This window comes from Schistocerca cancellata, chromosome 6 (assembly GCF_023864275.1).
Source record: "Schistocerca cancellata isolate TAMUIC-IGC-003103 chromosome 6, iqSchCanc2.1, whole genome shotgun sequence".
In the NCBI taxonomy this organism is placed as follows: Eukaryota; Metazoa; Arthropoda; class Insecta; order Orthoptera; family Acrididae; genus Schistocerca; species Schistocerca cancellata.
The window spans coordinates 200,133,121-200,150,983 of NC_064631.1; the positions used below are offsets into that span (position 1 = coordinate 200,133,121).

Sequence of the window (17,863 nt, forward strand, 5' to 3'; positions counted from 1 at the left end):
GTTCCTGTAACACCTCCATCTGAATATGAACCTGTAGTGGCTTTAAAACATGTTCATGGTTGTGAGACCTTAACTTTTCCCGGCGAACTGAATGTTCAAATAATTTACTGGTTTGCTGCCGGGTGACGTCGTCGACAACCGCCGATATTTCGGCAGGAGCACACCCTGCCATTCTCAAGGCACAACTGCAAGGAGGAAGCAATGTACAAGGGAATTTAATACCTCGTTTCACAGAGGAGAAACAAGGAAGATATCACACACAGAACAAGTAACTGCAAAGTCAACACGCAACCAAAGATAACCAACATCACAAATATCGACAGTGACTATTAATCAACAGGTGAGGTAGCCCTAATTCTGTCCTTTTTTTTTTTTTTTGATGAGAGAGAGAGAGCAGCATTCAGACAAAATCCACCATCTCTGTTTATAAGGTTGCTTGATAGTTTAATTTCAACAACTTCCTTGATGACACTATCCCAATAGCTGGACGTGCAAGCCAGAATCTCCGTGTTGTATTCCATAGGATGACCGGTGTCAAGGCAATGTTATGCAATAGCGGATTTGCTCGGCTGTTGTAAGCGTATGTGAAGCTTATATTCGTCCGCACCTCGTGGTCGTGCGGTAGCGTTCTCGCTTCCCGCGCCCAGGTTCCCGGGTTCGATTCCCGGCGGGGTCAGGGATTTTCTCTCCCTCGTGATGACAGGGTGTTGTGTGATATCCTTAGGTTAGTTAGGTTTAAGTAGTTCTAAGTTCTAGGGGACTGATGACCATAGATGTTAAGTCCCATAGTGCTCAGAGCCATTTGAACCTTTTTTTTTTACGCTTATGTTCAATACACCGGTCTTCCCCTGGCCTGATTGTCTTACCAATATATGTCAAGACACAACTGCAAAGAATACGATAGATACCAGTCTTACGCAAACCAAGATCATCTTTTACGGACGCCAATAGGGCCTTAATCTTAGAAGGTGGTCAAAAAACAAATTTCACATCATATTTCCGCAAAATACGGCCAATCCTGTTGGAAATGCTTCCTGCGTAACGCAAAAAGGCCGTGGACGTAGGTGCCACTTCGTTGCTATCGTCACTCTCCCGTTGCACAGAAGGCTGATAGCGCAACGCACGTTTGATCTGCCTTCCACTATAACCATTCTGACGAAAGGTGACTTCGAGATGTGATAGTTCAGCTGCCAAACTTTCAGGGTCTGAGATAACGTGGGATCTGTGAACCAGGGTACGAAGTACTCCTTCACGCTGAGCTGGATGGTGACAACTATCAGCTCGCAGATACAAGTCAGTTTGAGTAGGCTTCCCATAAACAGATTGTCCCAACCTACCATCAATCTTCCTTGTGACCAACACGTCAAGGAAGGGAAGGCCTCCATTCGTTTCCACCTCCATAGTGAACTGAATATTCGGGTGGATGGAATTCAGGTCAGACAGTCAGGACTGTGGGACACCGGTGTATTGAACATAAGCGTCACACACGCTTACAACAGCCGAGCAAATCCGCTAATGCAGAACATTGCCTTGACACCGGTCATCCTATGGAATACAACAACACGGAGATTCTGGCTTGCACGTACAGCTATTGGGACAGTGTCATTAAGGAAGCTGTTGAAATCCAACTTTCAACCAACCTTATAAACAGAGATGGTGGATTTTGACTAAATACGGGAGCGATACGACACAGCATCTCCGAGGGAGCGAGGTAATGGGGATATTCTCGTACGACCATTTCACGATTGTACCGTGAATATCAGGAATCCGGTAAAACATCAAATCTCCGACATCTCTGCGGCCGGAAAAAGATCCTGAGAACGGGACCAACGACGACTGAAAAGAATCGTTCAACGCGACAGAAGTGCAACCATTCCTCAAATTGCTGCAGGTTTCAATGCTGGGCAGTCTACAAGTGTCAGCGTGCGAACCATTCAACGAAACATCATCGATATGGGCTTTCGGAGTCCAAGGCCCATTCGTGTACATTGATGACAGCATGACATAAAGCTTTACACCTCGTCTTGGCCCGTCATCACGGACATTGGAGTGTTGATAACTGGAAACATATTGACTTGTCGAACGAGTTTCGTTTCAAATTGTATCGAGAGCATGAACGTATATGGGTACGGAGACAACGTCATCAATCCATGGGCCCTGCATGTCAGCAGGGGACTGTTCATGTTGGCGGAGGCTATGTAATGGTGTGGGGCGTGTGCAGTTGGAGAGATATGGGACCCCTGATACGTCTAGATACTACTCTGACAGGTGACACGTACGTAAGCATCCTGTCTGATCACTTGCATCCATCATGTCCATAGGGCATTCCGACGGACTTGGGCAATTCCAGCAGGACTATGCGACACCCCACACGTCCAGAATTGCTACAGAGTAGCTCCAGGAACACGCTTCTGAGTTTAAAGACTTCCGATAGCCACCATACTACCCTGACATGAACATTACTGAGCATATCTGGGATGCCTTGCAACATGCTGTTCAGAACAGATCTCCACCCCCTCGTACTCTCACGGATTTATGGACAGCCCTGCGGGATTCATGGCGTCAGTTTCCTCCACCACTACTTCAGACATTAGTCGAGTCCATGCCACGTCGTGTTGCGGGGGCCCTGCACGATGTTAGTCGGGTGTACCAATTTCTTGGACTCTTCAGTGTAATATACAATAAGGTGAGAAAAGACATGGAACAGCGATATTCTTCCCGTTATTGCAGGATGTATTTGTGCCCGCAGCGATGTTGGAGATTTGATGTTTTACCGGATTCCTGATATTCACGGTACACTCGTGAAATGTAAAATATGGAGTTTCAGTATTCGATCGCTATTCTTTATTTTCAATTACCGGTTTCGGGCTAGCTGCCCATCTTCAGATCTGTTAGACAATGTTAAAAAAATAAGAGAGATACAGTTAGTGAAAAAATATCTTAGTTTACAAAAAGAAATTTTGGAATGTATAAAATGCCAACATACCATATGTTGTAGTTACAGAGTAACTTGTCCGTACAGAACACACAGTTCACTGTCATAAGTAAATTTCAGTCTGTTAAAACATTATATCGCAGTATTTAAGAGTAACCTGATTGGTAACAGTAAAAAGTGCCCTCTACCTATAACAATTGTGCATCTGTTATTATTTCGCCGTATATATTATTGGCGAATATTCTTTTTAATAAAACAATTTTTAAAGTAATAACAAATGAATAATCTTTTTAAGTGGACCATGAAACGAAAAATTTTACATTAATTTAAAATTTCTTTATAAAGAAACATAAAATATAATTAAAATGTAGATATCCTTCCGAAAATGTGCGTTTACTCTTCTTTGTTTTTGATTGGTGGTTGAGTGGATTTCCCTACGTCAGTAGGCCTACTACTTAATGAGCAAAGTGACTTTATGCACAGGAATTATTATGAGATTTTTAAAGACCTGTTTTAGTCTTACTCTTGAATGCAACAGCACGCCCCAGTAAGAAACAGCTACAGCGGAACGGCCCTCAGCGTACTGGCGGCGAGGAGAATTGGGCGCGGCGCAAGACAACTCGGCGTGGCGTTGTATACGTTCTGACGTAGGGAAATCCACTCAACCACCAATCAAAAACAAAGAAGAGTAAACGCACATTTTCGGAAGGATATCTACATTTTAATTATATTTTATGTTTCTTTATAAAGAAATTTTAAATTAATGTAAAATTTTTCGTTTCATGGTCCACTTAAAAAGATTATTCATTTGTTATTACTTTAAAAATTGTTTTATTAAAAAGAATATTCGCCAATAATATATACGGCGAAATAATAACAGATGCACAATTGTTATAGGTAGAGGGCACTTTTTACTGTTACCAATCAGGTTACTCTTAAATACTGCGATATAATGTTTTAACAGACTGAAATTTACTTATGACAGTGAACTGTGTGTTCTGTACGGACAAGTTACTCTGTAACTACAACATATGGTATGTTGGCATTTTATACATTCCAAAATTTCTTTTTGTAAACTAAGATATTTTTTCACTAACTGTATCTCTCTTATTTTTTTAACATTGTCTAACAGATCTGAAGATGGGCAGCTAGCCCGAAACCGGTAATTGAAAATAAAGAATAGCGATCGAATACTGAAACTCCATATTTTACTTAACGAACGATCGCGGAATTCCCAGTGAGACAACTATGTCTAGTTTTGATAAACTCGTGAAATGGCCGTAGGGAAAAATCGCCACTTCATCGCTACCTCGGAGATGATGCGTGCCAAGTTCAAACTCTCTTAAATCTTGATAACCTGCCATTGTAGCAGCAGTAACTGATATGACAACTGCGCCAGACACTTGTTGTCTTATACAGGCGTTGCCGACCGCAGCGCCGTATTCTGCCTGTTTACATATCTCTGTATCTGCATTGCATGCCTATACCAGTTTCTGTAGCGCTTCAGTGTATGTTATAAGTGAAAGGAAAGCACGGCAGAGTTAGAGAATATGTATGGAGACTAATGCTCATGTTATAGCTACAACATGTTCACGTCCTGCACTGTTCTCAGACTCCTTGTACACCGAGGCGTACATGAGCTACCCCACGCCGGATGACAACGAAGCTGGCTACAACGAGAGTGACGTCACGCGGCTGGCAGCGCGGTTCGCCAAGAAGAAGTTCCTGCTGGTGCACGGGACAGCGGACGACGTCGTCTTCCATCAGAACTCCGCCATGCTGGCCAGGGCCTTGGAGGAAGCCGGCGTGCTCTTCAAGGAGCAGGTAGGCCTCGAAAACTCACTTGCCAGCTCTCCCTGAGAAGCAAATTCCAGTCTGCGTCCTAATCGTGCACAGTATCCATGACGGGGAGAAATGGGAGCTGACAAGATCACGGCCTCATAACTCCATCTCATTACACAGCTCACGAATCTGCCTTCCAAAATTAACGTAATGTTGTAAGGTGTTGTGAATCAAATCATATACAGTACTGGCCATTAAAATTGCTACACCAAGAAGAAATGCAGATGTTAAACGAGTATTCATTGGACAAATATATTATACTAGATCTGACATGTGATTACATTTTCACGCAATTTGGGTGCATAGATCCTGAGAAATCAGTACCCAGAACAACCAACTCTGGCCGTAATAACAGCCTTGATATGCCTGGGCATTGAGTCAAACAGAGCTTGGATGGCGTGTACAGGACCTGCAACATGCGGTCGTGCATTATCATGCTGAAATGTAGGGTTCCGCAGGGATAGAATGAAGGGTAGAGCCACGGGTCGTAACACATCTGAAATGTAACTTCCACTGTTCAAAGTGCCCTCAATGCGAACAAGAGGTGACCGAGACGTGTAACCAATGACACTCCATACCTTCACGCCGGGTGATACGCCAGTATGGCGATGACGAATACACGCTTCCAATGTGCGTTCACCGCGATGTCGCCAAAGACGGATGCGACCATCATGATGCTGTAAACAGAACCAGGATTCATCCGAAAAAGAATGACGTTTCCATTCGTACACCCAGGTTCGTCGTTGAGTACACCATCGCAGGCGCTCCTGTCTGTGATGCAGCGTCAAGGGTAACCGCAGCCATGGTCTCCGAGATGATACATGCTGCTGCAAACGTCGTCGAACTGTTCGTGCAGATGGTTGTTGTCTTGCAAACGTCCCCATCTGTTGACTCAGGGATCCGTTACAGCCATACGGATAAGATGCCTATCATCTCGAATGCTAGTGATACGAGGCCGTTGGGATCCAGCACGGCGTTCCGGATTACCCTCCCGAACCCACCGAACGGCAGCAATGTCGCGATACGATAAACCGCAATAGCGATAGGCTACAATCCGACCTTTATCAAAGTCGTAAACGTGATGATACGCATTTCTCCTCCTTACACGAGGCATCACAACGACGTTTCACCAGGCAACGCCGGTCAACTGCTGGTTGTGTATGAGAAATCGGTTGGAAACGTTCCTCACGTCTGGACGTTGTAGGTGTCGCCACCGGCGCCAACACTGTGTGAATGCTCTGAAAAGCTAATCATTTGCATATCACAGCATCTTCTTCCTGTCGGTTAAATTTCGCGTATGTAGCACGTCATCTTCGTGGTGTAGCAATTTTAATGGCCAGTAGTGTAGGTTCCCAGATATGCGAGTGGCTCGAAGACTTCTTAAGTAATAGAACCCAGTAGTTGGTCCTCGAAAGCGAGTAGTAATCAGTGACAAGACTATCGTCAGGAACGTGCAAGGGAAGAGTGACAGGAGCGCTGTTATTTTCTATTTACATAAATGATCTGGTGGAGAGGGTGGGCAGCAGTCTGATGTTATTTGCTGATGACGTGTGGTGTCCGGTAAGATGTCTAAGTTAGGTGACTATGGGAGGATTCAAGGTGACGTAGACAAAATTTCTAGTTGGTGTGATGAATGGCAGTTAGCTCTAAATATAGAAAAAATATAAGTTAATGCGGATGAAGTGGAAAACCAAACCCGTAATGTTCGCCTAAGGCATTAGTAGTGTACTGTCTGACATAGTCACGTCATTTAAATATCTTGGCGTAACACTACAAAGCGATATGAAATGCAAGGGCATGTGATGATTATGGTAGGGAAGGCGAATGGCAGAGTTCGGTTTGTTGGAAGAATTTTGGGAAAGTTTGGGACATCTGTAAAGGAGACCGCATATAGGACGCTAGTCCGAGTTATTCTTTAGTACTGCTCGATTGTTTGGGAATAGCACCAGATCGGATTACGGGAAGACATCGAGGCAATTCAGAAGCGGGCTGCTAAATTCGTTACCAATAATTTCGAATAAAACACAAATATTACGTAGACGCTTGGAGCATTCAAATGGGAATTCCTGGAGGGAAGGTGACGTTGCTTTCGAGGAACGCTATTGAGAAAATTTAGAGAACCGCATTTGAAGCTGACTGCAGAACGATTCTACAGCCTCCAACATACATTTCGCGTAAAGATCACAAAGAAAAGAGAAGAGGAATTAGGCCTCATACGTAGGCACGTAGATAGCAGTTTTTCTCTCGCTCTGTTTGACAGTGGAACAGAAAAGGAAATGGCTAGTAGTGGTACAGGGTAGCCTCCACCACGCGCCGGAAGGTGGTTTGCGGACTCTGTATGTAGATGTAGGTCAAGGCAGATCACGAGGAACATTCCAAGAGGGACTCCTGAATGAGAAACTCTGAGTGCAATCTCCCCTTCTACACTGAATGTCGCTGCTGCTAGTCCTATCCAGCTGGTGTGGTTGCGATGAAATCATTTGGAAGTACAATCACCTAGTACACTTCATGCCAATTTGACGTTTGTTGCATGTCACCTTCACGGTTTAGTAGTTTTTATAGCCAGATGTCTATTAGGGGGAAAAATCAAACTTTACTTTTCCAGAAGCCGTATTTATAGCTGTCAGGATAGGATGTTAGCAGCTAAATTCGGTTATAGGTTTTAGTTACAAGTTTTATTTTAACGTTCGAGTGGGCTCAAACAAAATATCTACATCTTTCTCTGGATTTATGGAGTGACTAATGTCCAGTTTCGCCACTGAATGTCATATCTCAGTTTCTCCATACATTTAGCTGGATGCACGGGGTGAATTATGTTCCGTTCAGAGCACAAATGAATTATACAATGGAGTCATATGGAAATTTGTGTACAAAAAATTTCTTTTGCGAAGACTTTATATATACAGGGTGAGTCACCTAACGTTACCGCTGAATATACACTCCTGGAAATTGAAATAAGAACACCGTGAATTCATTGTCCCAGGAAGGGGAAACTTTATTGACACATTCCTGGTGTCAGATACATCACATGATCACACTGACAGAACCACAGGCACATAGACACAGGCAACAGAGCATGCACAATGTCGGCACTAGTACAGTGTATATCCACCTTTCGCAGCAATGCAGGCTGCTATTCTCCCATGGAGACGATCGTAGAGATGCTGGATGTAGTCCTGTGGAACGGCTTGCCATGCCATTTCCACCTGGCGCCTCAGTTGGACCAGCGTTCGTGCTGGACGTGCAGACCGCGTGAGACGACGCTTCATCCAGTCCCAAACATGCTCAATGGGGGACAGATCCGGAGATCTTGCTGGCCAGGGTAGTTGACTTACACCTTCTAGAGCACGTTGGATGGCACGGGATACATGCGGACGTGCATTGTCCTGTTGGAACAGCAAGTTCCCTTGCCGGTCTAGGAATGGTAGAACGATGGGTTCGATGACGGTTTGGATGTACCGTGCACTATTCAGTGTCCCCTCGACGATCACCAGTGGTGTACGGCCAGTGTAGGAGATCGCTCCCCACACCATGATGCCGGGTGTTGGCCCTGTGTGCCTCGGTCGTATGCAGTCCTGATTGTGGCGCTCACCTGCACGGCGCCAAACACGCATACGACCATCATTGGCACCAAGGCAGAAGCGACTCTCATCGCTGAAGACGACACGTCTCCATTCGTCCCTCCATTCACGCCTGTCGCGACACCACTGGAGGCGGGCTGCACGATGTTGGGGCGTGAGCGGAAGACGGCCTAACGGTGTGCGGGACCGTAGCCCAGCTTCATGGAGACGGTTGCGAATGGTCGTCGCCGATACCCCAGGAGCAATAGTGTCCCTAATTCGCTGGGAAGTGGCGGTGCGGTCCCCTACGGCACTGCGTAGGATCCTACGGTCTTGGCGTGCATCCGTGCGTCGCTGCGGTCCGGTCCCAGGTCGACGGGCACGTGCACCTTCCGCCGACCACTGGCGACAACATCGATGTACTGTGGAGACCTCACGCCCCACGTGTTGAGCAATTCGGCGGTACGTCCACCCGGCCTCCCGCATGCCCACTATACGCCCTCGCTCAAAGTCCGTCAACTGCACATACGGTTCACGTCCACGCTGTCGCGGCATGCTACCAGTGTTAAAGACTGCGATGGAGCTCCGTATGCCACGGCAAACTGGCTGACACTGACGGCGGCGGTGCACAAATGCTGCGCAGCTAGCGCCATTCGACGGCCAACACCGCGGTTCCTGGTGTGTCCGCTGTGCCGTGCGTGTGATCATTGCTTGTACCGCCCTCTCGCAGTGTCCGGAGCAAGTATGGTGGGTCTGACACACCGGTGTCAATGTGTTCTTTTTTCCATTTCCAGGAGTGTATTTCGTAAACCACATCAACTACTGACGAACCGATTCCACAGACCGAACGTGAGGAGAGGGGCTAGTGTAATTGTTTAATACAAACCATACAAAAATTCACGGAAGTATGTTTTTTAACACAAACCTACGTTTTCTTAAATGGAACCATGTTAGTTTTGTTAGCACATGTGAACATATGAACAAATACGTAATCAGTGCCGTTTGTTGCATTGTAAAATGTTAATTACATCCTGAGATATTGTAACCTAAAGTTGACGCTTGAAACCTCCGACGTTCAGTTGCATGTTGTAACAAACACGGGCCACGTTCGGCGAGCAGCATCTGCAGGGACATGTTTACGATGACGACCGTGCTTACGAGTGTGGTTGTAGTGCACTGTTGTGGTTTGGTCTAGCTGTCGCAGTGTCCGCATGTAGCGCTTGCTGCTATTGTTATTCTGCATCCGTCTCCGCACGCAGACCAATTGTAATACACCGTGTTACCAGACGTCTGTGATAGTGTAGTGTTGTAGGAACTGTTACCATGGCGTATTCGAGCTCTGAAAAGGCGGAGATGATACTCATCTATGGCGAGTGTCGACGAAATGCAGCTGAAGCCTGCAGGGTGTATGCTGAATGGTACCCGGACAGAGAGCATCCAACGTGCCGCACATTGCAAAACATCTACCGCCAACTGTATGCAACAGGTATGGTCGTAGCACGTAAACGGGTCCGTAACAAGCCCGTTACAGTAGAAGCAGGTGCAGTTGGTGTGTTAGCTGCTATTGCCATGAACCCACACATGAGTACACGGGACATTGCGAGAGCCGGTGGACTGAGTCGAAGTAGTGTCATGCGCATACTGCATCGTCACCGCTTTCACCCGTTTCATGTGACGCTACATCAGCAATTACATGGTGATGACTTTAATCATCGAGTGCAATTCTGTCAATGGGCATTAACAGAGAATGCGTTGCAGTTCTACCTGTTTACCGATGAAGCGGGTTTCACAAACCACGGGGCAGTGAATCTACGGAACATGCATTACTGGTCCGTGGACAATCCTCGCAGGCTCAGACGGGTAGAGCGACAGCGACCGTGGACTGTAAATGTATGGTGCGGAATCATTGGCGACCACCTCATTGGTCCTCACTTCATTACAGGGGCCTAAACAGCTGCAACATACATCGCGTTTCTACAGAATGATCTGCCAACGTTGCTCGAAAATGTCCCACTGGAAACGCGTCGACGTATGTGGTATCAGCATGATGGTGCACCAGCACATTCCGCAATTAACACTAGGCTGACCCTTGACAGGATGTTCGACGGGCGTTACATAGGACGTGGAGGACGCATCAATTGGCCAGCCCGTTCTCCTGATCTAACACCTCTGGACTTCTTTCTGTGGTGTACGTTAAAGGAGAATGTGTACCGTGTTGTGCCTACAACCCCAGAGGATATGAAACAACGTATTGTAGCAGCCTGCGGCGACATTACGCCAGATGTACTGCGTGTACGACATTCATTATGTCAGAGATTGCAATTGTGTGCAGCAAACGATGGCCACCACATTGAACATCTATTAGCCTGACATGTCAGGACACACTCTATTCCACTCCGTAATTGAAAAGGGAAACCACGTGTGTACGTGTACCTCACCCCTCATGGTAATGTACATGTGCGTCAGTGAAAAAGACCAATAAAAAGGTGTTAGCATGTGGACGTAATGTGCTGTTCCAGTCTCTTCTGTACCTAAGGTCCATCACCGTTCCCTTCGGATCCCTACGTAATTCGGTGCTCTCCGATACACACGATCGAACAGCGGAGGAGTGGTACTCAAGCGTCAACTTTAGGTTACAATATCTCCGGATGTAATTAACATTTTACAATGCAACAAACGGCACTGATTACGTATATGTTTATATGTTCAGGTGTGCTAACAAAACTAACGGGGTTCCATTTAAAAAACGTAGGTTTGTGTTAAAAAACGTACTTCCGTGCATTTTTGTATGGTTTGTATTAACCAATTACACTAGCCCCTCTCCTCACGTTCGGTCTGTGGAATCGGTTCGTCAGTATTTGATGTGGTTTACGAAATATATTCAGCGGTAATGTTAGGTGACTCACCCTGTATAGGTTTCTCAGTTGCAGCTTTTGCTTTTAGTGATGCTTACAGTCTTCGAAATTAATCCTTGAAGTAGAAGGTGTCGAGACATGGTTCTGATGCAGTACCCTCTACAAAACATTGACGTATTTAGAAATCTTTATTAGTGTAATAAATCCTCAGAATGAAACGAACGCAGACTAAGCACAAGGAGAAGAAGCAGGAGCAAAACGGAAAAGAACCTGCAGCAGAGGATTGTGTGATATGGCGTTTTTAATATTTATGTCTACACATAATGGGAATGTCACATATTTTTCGTTAGTTTCTTTTTGCTTTGGCTTTTGACTGGTACCAGTTTTCAAGACCTGCTCCTCACAATTCATTGAAATTTTAAGATTATTTTGTTTCTGGCTACAACTGCCAATTGTACCAGGTTTTAAGAGTTTACACAAATAAAGAAATTAAACTTTTAAGTGTGTGTGTGTGTTTTAGAAAAATATTAGATAAGCAACTCCCGATATTTCGCTGATATGCAAGTGAAATATGTGATTCCCAAAGAACTTGAAAATCATTTAGAAATTAATCACACAGCAAGTAGTTTCATAAACCTGCACAACAGAAAAAGCAATTTGAACCAGTACGCAATGCATGAATAAACATCGGTGCCAAGCAACACGGGATCACATGTAGCCTTACCTTAGACAATTCCTATAAACTAGCTAGCACTCAAGGAGACTGTGCTTAGTGTTACTAATCAGTGTCCACTTTGCATTTGAATATTTGTTGTTAAAACTGAGTACAAATGGCATAATTGACTATCACTGCATGATGGTGGCTTCGTTCTGTTGCATATTTAAATAAAGCTTGTGCAGGAAAATATGTTTCAGGCAAGTAAGTTCGAAATACGTCATCTCAGTACTAAAGTATTATCCATTACAAACACGTCACACAGTTTATATCTTCATGGGGGTAGCCCAATCTCCAATTCTCATTACACAACCAAGATACTATCATCACAGAGATATTCCAGAAACATTTGAGCGAAAGAACCCTTACACTTTACGTACAGTTAACATATAAGAATTTAAGACTGTACAGTATGTCTTCAAGGACATGATAATTCGCAACCACTCTGAACCTATTTCACTCTGCATAAACATGTGGAAGGATACCAGTGCTCGGAGTAGTACTAATAAACGAACATGGCTAACCTCACATGATAAACTGTACTTGAGCACAGAAAATAAGCCAGACTGATCTTCCAGACTATTCAGTAACTTGGCCCTCTATGAAACATGGGATTTGATCAGAAAAACATGCATCCTCAAATATAGTTGCTGAATCAGACATGACTTAACACTCCAGATTACTGTACAGCAATGTAACTAAGCAAGTAATGTAATGGCTGACTTCCTTCGAACAAGGAACTCACATGGTTTGCTCGCTGACAATGAATATAGCTGGTTGATGACCAACAATCTGACCAAAGACTTAATATTAATCCAGTGATTTAGCGAAGAATTTTCACAAGTCTCTGAATCCATATATTGAAACTGTTTACTGCACGATCTCAAAGATAGCAAATAAACAAATGCAACAAATCGCAAAGTAGGAGTAAAATATATTGTGAGGGAAGAAAGAGCCAACTACTGACACTTTTCATCGCCTCTCCTTGAATGGATTCACACCTTTAGTACAAGTAGATATTCGAAAGTATCATCCCATCTCATTTAAGTGTCTTTTTCATAAAACGCAAATTGCTTGTTATTCAAAGAATGGCTTCAGAAAAGTACAATCACAGCAATTACATAATTCTTCCATGAAGTTCACTATCTGATGGACCAGAGGATGCAGAGTGCAGGTATATTTTTAGACCTGGCAAAAGCGTTCGACACAGCAAATAATAGGTTACTTCTGAAAACCTGAAGTCAAATCGTATTGGAAATCTATTCATGGGTATCCTGTGCACATACCTGTTGGACTGTAAGCAGTGTACTACACTGTCATACAAACTAGATGATAAAATTAGGAATTTTCAGTCCACCATTGAAAACAGTAATGGAAGTTATTCCTCAGGGCTAAATCGTTGGTATCTTTCACTTGCTTGTATATATTAACCCCACTGCACAATCCATTAACTCTCATATAATAAGCTATACAGACAACACTTCGATCTTATTCTATGGTAGAAAATGTAAGGCGCTAGAATCTTTTGCTACTAGTGGTGTAACAGAAGTAACAAAACACTTCAGTGGTCAGGCTTTCATGGTGGACGTCAGCAAACCTTAATTATTGGCATTTAAAATGGGCAGGTCTCACCACAGCAATGTAGATAATATGTGTACTAACAGAGCAACTGAAACTTGGAGCTGTAAATTCCTGGGTGTGTGTCTTGATGAAAATTTTTGGTGGACAAATCATATTCATCTTGTATGTGGAAAAGTCAGTAGTGCCCTGTATCTCCTTAGCTAGCTCACAAAGATATTTCCTAGCCAGACAATGAAAGCAGTGTATTACGTTACAATTTACCTTTTTTCTTAATTGTGGGATGGAACTATTGGGCTGTACAGCTGACATATATGGAAAAAGAGTACAGCTGTTGCAAAAAAGAGCAATAAGACTTATAGACAGGGTGGACCACACAGATTCATGTCATGAAGTGTTTGTGCAGTAGAAATACCTAACAATATATTCTCTGTACATATTTAAATTTGTTACGTTTTTACGAATCAATTAACAAAAGTTGGCATGTGCAGTCATGTATGTGATCACAACAGGATAAAAGTTAAGTGTTTCCCAGAAAGAACAACATTAAAAATGGCAGGATATCCATACATCAATGACTTCATTTGGTTAACAAACTACAGGGGGAATGATTTTTAAACAACATTAAAATCTTTTCCGTTAGAAAAATGTTTACATTCTGTTGATCAGTTTTGGCACTCAGCATAACATGAACCAGTACCATATCGGCTGTAATTCAGTAAGTGTATAAAATAGATGTAAGATGCAATAATTTCAGTACAAGAAATAATTTGTATATGTAATTGCGAAAAGCTGTGATGGCACCATATGAAGAAATGTAAATAAATAATTAGATTTCGAATTTGTCCTGAAGGAGACCACGGTGGTACATTACATCCTAATATATTACTACACATGATAAAAAACTGTTAAATAAGATGAGTAAAGAGTTAGCTGTCGCAGAAAAGAAAAGATTAAATGTTTAGAGTAATTCATAGCAATACCTTATAGCTGACTTGACTAAATTATCCATACTGCCCAAATTGTTGCTTGAAGTGCTTTACTGACATTACAAGATCAATAAGTAAAATCTGCAAAGTATTCAGAAATTATTTGTAGCAAAATTATTCAAACAACAGACGTTGCTAACAAACAAAGCTATACTGAATATAAATGTTAACCAATAAGTAATCACATATTGACATGCATACTAGAAATTTGAAGTTCCAGTACTGAAAACAACAGTCATTACATTTTTCAAAATAGGTGTTAGTATAAAATGGCAGGATATTTAGTGAAAGAATGACCTTAAATAATTATCAACTCCAGTCAAATATCAAAATAACTATGAATTTTGTGCATACAAAATTTTAACCATTACTAGATAGACTAAATAGTCTTGTCTCATATTTTGACACACAACAGTTACACTTTGCAAGATACTGCAAGAAAACACTAAGTATTCTGACACTGAAATAAATTGTTTTTACTTTTGAGAGAGAGGAAGCCGTACTTTCATTCTGTGGGCAACGTTTTAAGTTAACTGGTACACCATAAAGGCAAGGGCAGCTTTGAAAAGAGCAATTGTTCATCACCTCATAACAATTAGGGACAATCTGATTTTAAATATTTCATATGCTAATGTCACTATGAATAAATTGTAGCATACATGGGGAATTGACAAACGCTTGTCTTCTTGTTTCAGCAAAGCAAGTGTACACCCATCCAGTAGTAGACTGGTGTAAAGTATGTTCTGGTTACAATGAAGTTCCTTATGGTCTGACCTCACATGTCACACCCCCAAGTGTTAGATGTATTCTTCTCTACCATCAGGAAGGCGTTTCCCATTTATGCATTTGGACCTTGTGACATGGGTTAGAGTTTTCATGTTGTGTATTTGGACAGCAGCTTTTTATCGCTATCAGATCATCCCTGTGTGCCCACAAAGCATCTCTTCTGTCACAAGCCTCTCTGCTTCCTGATAACACAGCAGCAGATAAAGTGAACATGATTCTTTATAACTTATTAGGTAGATAGTTTTTCATAAAAATACCTACTGCATAATCATTTGTTTACATATTAAGATAATAATCAGTAAAAATAAATAGGGCTCCCATAAATTTATCAGATCACTTAGGGGATAGAAATAGAGTCACATCAGTAAACAGAGGCAGATTACAATAACAATAAAATATTTCGACTAAAAAGTGAAATGAAATTATCACTGGCTCAAAATGCACATTTCTAAATTATATTGGTAATTCTTATTCCCTATGGGAACGCATGAAGATGTGATACACATAAGCACATCTCTCCCACATACATTTTATGTTAGTTTAACTATGGCTGCAACTATGTATAACAGCTATGGTTCTCCCACACTCCGTACCACATTAGACCCGCCCCCCTTCAACAATATTTATACTAATTCCTTTTACAGACTATGGTTTGAAGTCAAAATCTTCTTTGCATGCCGTGCGGGGTAGCTGTGCGGTCTAGGGCGTCTGGTCATGGTTTGCACAGCTCCCCACATCGGAGGTTCGAGTCTTTCCTCGGGCATGGGTATCTGTGTTGTCCTGAGAGTAAGTTAGTTTAAGTTAGATTAAGTAGTGCGTAAGCCTAGGGACCAATGACCTCAGCAGTAGGGTCCCATAGTCCTTACCACAAATTTCCAAATTTCTTACTTGTATATGTACATAGTTTCAGCCTTTGAAACAATCAGATGCCATAAACCAAAGCACATAGTCATAAAATTATGGAAGTTTAACAACACAAATATTGATCTCTCCATGTTGAGAGTGACATTAACAAGATACACTTTATGTATAATATTAATCACCCTTGGAAATTTGGATATTTGTGGTAAGTTCCTATGGGACCAAACTGCTGAGGTCATCGGTCCCTTGGCTTACACAGTATTTAATCTAACTTAAACTAACTTACGCTAAGGACAACACGCATACCCATGTCTGAGGGAGGACTCGAACCTTTGATGGCGGGAACCGCACAAACTGTGCAAAGCGCCTCAGACCACATGGCTACACCACGTGACAATCAGTCTTGCTCCTACAGTAAGGAATGGATAATGAATGAATATACATTTTCTCCTCATGTCTTCACAGATTCCTAGAATGAAGATTCATACATCATGATTAGTTCACAAGTAAGACAAAATAATTACATGAATACAGCTATTCCCTTCTTAATGCCTCATCCTCTAACAGATACTCTACAGGATTCGTGTTACCTAAACTGATTCATTCATATTTTGGTTACATTACACAACATAGTACATAATGTTGATCAGAATGCATAATAATAAAAGGAAAACTAAATATGCATGGCAATAGTGTCACCACTTACATTAGCAATAAATTTTCTTGGATAATATGTGTGCCTTCAGCTGTCTCTATTTATACATCACCTCATAAACATTACAACTTTCAGTACGATGTACCATCTCTCACTACTCTTGTTTAGTCTCCTGAAGAACATCTGTATTAATAATCCAGCTGTCATCACTCACCTACTTGGTTTCCATTCTTCATCCACATGCAAAACAGAAGAACTGCCAAAGGAGCACCTGTTATCCTGAAACTAAATAATATTTTATTTTTTCATAGACAAAATATGAGTATTCAAGACACATCAAAGTTCTTGAGTAAGATGTAGTACCTCCACTACACATATTACATGATTATTCATGCAGCAGTTTCACTTTATGTACTTGATTCATGAGAACAACATTCCTAGGTAACTCTTGGTTTTTGGTGGTATTACTATTCAATGTATCATGGAGAAGACTACAGTTAATCAATAGGAGACGAGGAGAGCACCTTTTTGGAAAAAAGTAAGGAGAGAGAAGAAGAATCGAAAGTCATGGGGCATTCAAATTCAGACGCCTTGTCAGATGTTGCTTCTCAAGGAAGTCATAATATAATAGTGATTCGTATCTTGTGCCCAGTAGTGAACTAGAATGTGCTGCAGTTAGTGATTTTATTGAATTTGAGGAAGTCAGTCATGGATGAGAGTGAAGTTGGTTCTGGTGTGGTTAATCCACATGAGTCTGTCGTTAGTTGCTGTGTCCCAGCAGAGCCTTCTACTGCTTCTACAGCTTCTCCTGTACAGATTTCACAGCAAATTAGTTGCTCCATTTCTACTCTTTCCTTTGATCAAGATTTTATTGATTCATTACTGGAATCTTTAGTGAGAGACTAGAGGCCAGTAAATTTGTAAAATAAGAGAAGTTAAGGGCTAATATGAAAGAACTTTGTAAGAAATTGGAATCTAGCACAAGGCAATATTTGGGACTTAATGAGAAAATAGAAACTACCGTTAAGGGTCTTGAAGAGAAATTACGACAGAGAATAAAAGCTAAGTCAAGGAAGTTAACTGATAA

General features: G+C 42.3%; 1 protein-coding gene across 1 annotated transcript in view; it reads left to right on the plus strand.

Annotated features, from left to right (window-relative positions):
• Positions 1-17,863, plus strand: part of LOC126190822 (venom dipeptidyl peptidase 4-like) — a 382,023-nt gene that overhangs the window by 354,536 nt on the left and 9,624 nt on the right. Inside the window, exon 15 of the mRNA XM_049931391.1 lies at positions 4,548-4,759. Coding sequence (XP_049787348.1) covers positions 4,548-4,759 — 212 coding nt within the window. The remainder of the gene's footprint in view (positions 1-4,547; positions 4,760-17,863) is intronic.